At 41.8% G+C, this 2,197-nt stretch overlaps 1 protein-coding gene across 1 annotated transcript; it reads right to left on the bottom strand.

The window, feature by feature from the left end:
* Positions 1–320: 320 nt before the first annotated feature.
* Positions 321–1,166, bottom strand: LOC149168214 (uncharacterized). The gene has a single exon (XM_089424855.1). The coding sequence runs from the start codon at positions 1,164–1,166 to the stop codon at positions 321–323; it is 846 nt and encodes a 281-aa protein (XP_089280981.1).
* Positions 1,167–2,197: the final 1,031 nt, after the last annotated feature.

Genomic DNA, 2,197 nt, shown 5'->3' on the forward strand with positions numbered 1-2,197 from the left:
GCTTGCTTGAAGTAACTGAGGAATTCACTTTCAATACATTCATGAGTTTCAATCCTTGCTCCCTGCTCATTTTGAATGTGGGATATGTTGTTATTCATTCTGTGTTGAATGGTGGTTCTGTGAAAAAACTTTGTATTTTTTTCTCCTTCCTTCAACCACTTTATTCTTGATTTCTGTCGCCATAGAATTTCCTCCTGTTTTGCTCTTGCTAAGATTTGTGCTTCAAGAATTTGTTCCTGTTTTTTTATGTCCTCATATCATCCTTCGATTATGATCTTCTGCTGCAAATTATTCATGTCCTGATTGAGGGCATTCTGAGCTTAAAAGATGTTACCAGAAGAAGTGTGATTCCAGTGTTTGATTTTGCCTTTGAGGTGCTTGAGCTTCTGTTGGAATTGAGACATCCTGGAGCCATTAGAAGGGGAAAAATTGCTCCATGTTGAATTGACTAACTTATTGAAGTCCAGATGAGACATCCAGAAGGCTTCAAAACGAAACGGCCGCCGAATGTTGTGACCGGGGCGGTTCCACTGAAGGGCTATAGGCCAGTGATCGGAACCTGATATCGGCAGGATAGAAGCTACAAATTCTCCACCCAAGTGAATTGCATTGTCTGATAATAGGAATCTGTCAAGGCGCGAAGCAATCTGATGCGATCCTTCTCTTTTGTTATTCCATGTAAACAAACCATTGTTAGAGGGGATATCAATAAGCCAGTTATTCTGAATGAAGTCTTTTAGGTGATTCCCATCTCTGTTACCTCTGTTTCTGCCTCCTTTTTTTTCTTCCAGCCTTGCAATCATGTTGAAGTCCCCTCCAGAAATCCATAGAGGGTGCAGCCTATTTGTGTTGAGCTCCGATAGGGTGTCCAGAATTTCAACTTTGTGCATAGTTTCCTGAGGGAAATACACATTAGTCATATGACCATAGATGTTAGTACCATTTATGTGAAATATTGCTTGGATGAAGTTCTTGTTTGCATGTATATTGTTGAGCAAGATAGTGTGTGTGTCCCATAGAATTGCAAGGCCACCAGACGCCCCTTGAGAATCTACAACTGTTACCATCCCACCTGGCCAGGCTTTCGCTGCAATTTTTTCCAGAACTGTTGAATTGCATTTAGTTTCTTGCAAGAAAAGGATCTGAGGTTTTTCCTGCATGATCATGTTTTTGAGTAGTCTACCTTTCCTTGGGCTATTGAGCCCTCTAATGTTCCATGAGATCAACTTCATTGGGAAGAGTTGGGGTTGATGTTGAAGTACTTAGTTAGCTTGGAGTATCTGCCAGACTCTACTAACACTTCTCCTATTCTGATAGTTCTTTGGAGAGTGGTTTTCCTCCCACGCTTTTTGCTGTCTTTGGTAATAAACTTTCCATCCCAAGAACTTCCAATCTGGACACCAAGAGAGTGATTCTTTTGTGCTCGCGTTAAGACCTCCACCAGGTTGTCTACTTGCCGATCTGGGATTTTATCAAAATTCCTTGTTTTGCATGCCTGCTCTAGGCCTAAGATATCAAGTTCGCCAATGTCTATGTTCTCAGGATCTTCCTCCATGTATTGGGATTCTTGTAAGTCTTCAGTTGTTTCAGCTGCTATCCTTGGGCTGGGAGCTATGCTATCAACCTCCATTCCTTTAAAATTCCAGGCTGGGGTTTTGATCTGGGTATGGGGGAGAATTTTGCTGATTAGCTTCTCCTCTAGGAGCGTTGAGGCCACTTTTTTTTTATCTTTAGTGGTTTCCTTCTCAAAAAGAGAGGGATTTTTGAACTCAGGATCATCATTACTTGCCAGAGCAGCAAAGCTGTTACTAGTTGAAGGTTTGGAGGAGCTAGCTAGATGCGTCCTGGGATTGGTTACCGATTTCTTATGGTTTCTTCTGCAGCTAAGCACTTTGGTAAATCCATCAGGAGCAGGCTTGTTCGGGGACATCTGGGAGGGGGTTTTCTATTTAGAGGACATTCCCTAAATAGATGGCCCAAATCATGACATTTCCTACATCGAAACCGTACATGCTCATAATCTATCAGCTGAACCCATTCAATATCATCATGAAATAAACTTACCGCGTCTGGTAGGGCTTGATTGAGATTCATGTAGACGCAGATTCAGGCATATGATGTGTATCTGCTGATTTTTGTTTCCTCTGCCACTTTGATAAATTCACCCAGAGCATTTCCGATTTCTTGCAAGGAGTCT

The sequence above is a fragment of the Pinus tabuliformis genome, chromosome 4_2 (genome assembly GCF_031772625.1).
Source record: "Pinus tabuliformis cultivar Carrire ecotype Pingquan chromosome 4_2, CPIR1, whole genome shotgun sequence".
Classification (NCBI taxonomy): domain Eukaryota; kingdom Viridiplantae; phylum Streptophyta; class Pinopsida; order Pinales; family Pinaceae; genus Pinus; species Pinus tabuliformis.

Coding starts and splice junctions, on each gene's coding strand:
- LOC149168214 (XM_089424855.1), bottom strand. CDS start 1,166: ATGATCATGCAGGAAAAACCTCAGATCCTTTTCTTGCAAGAAACTAAA.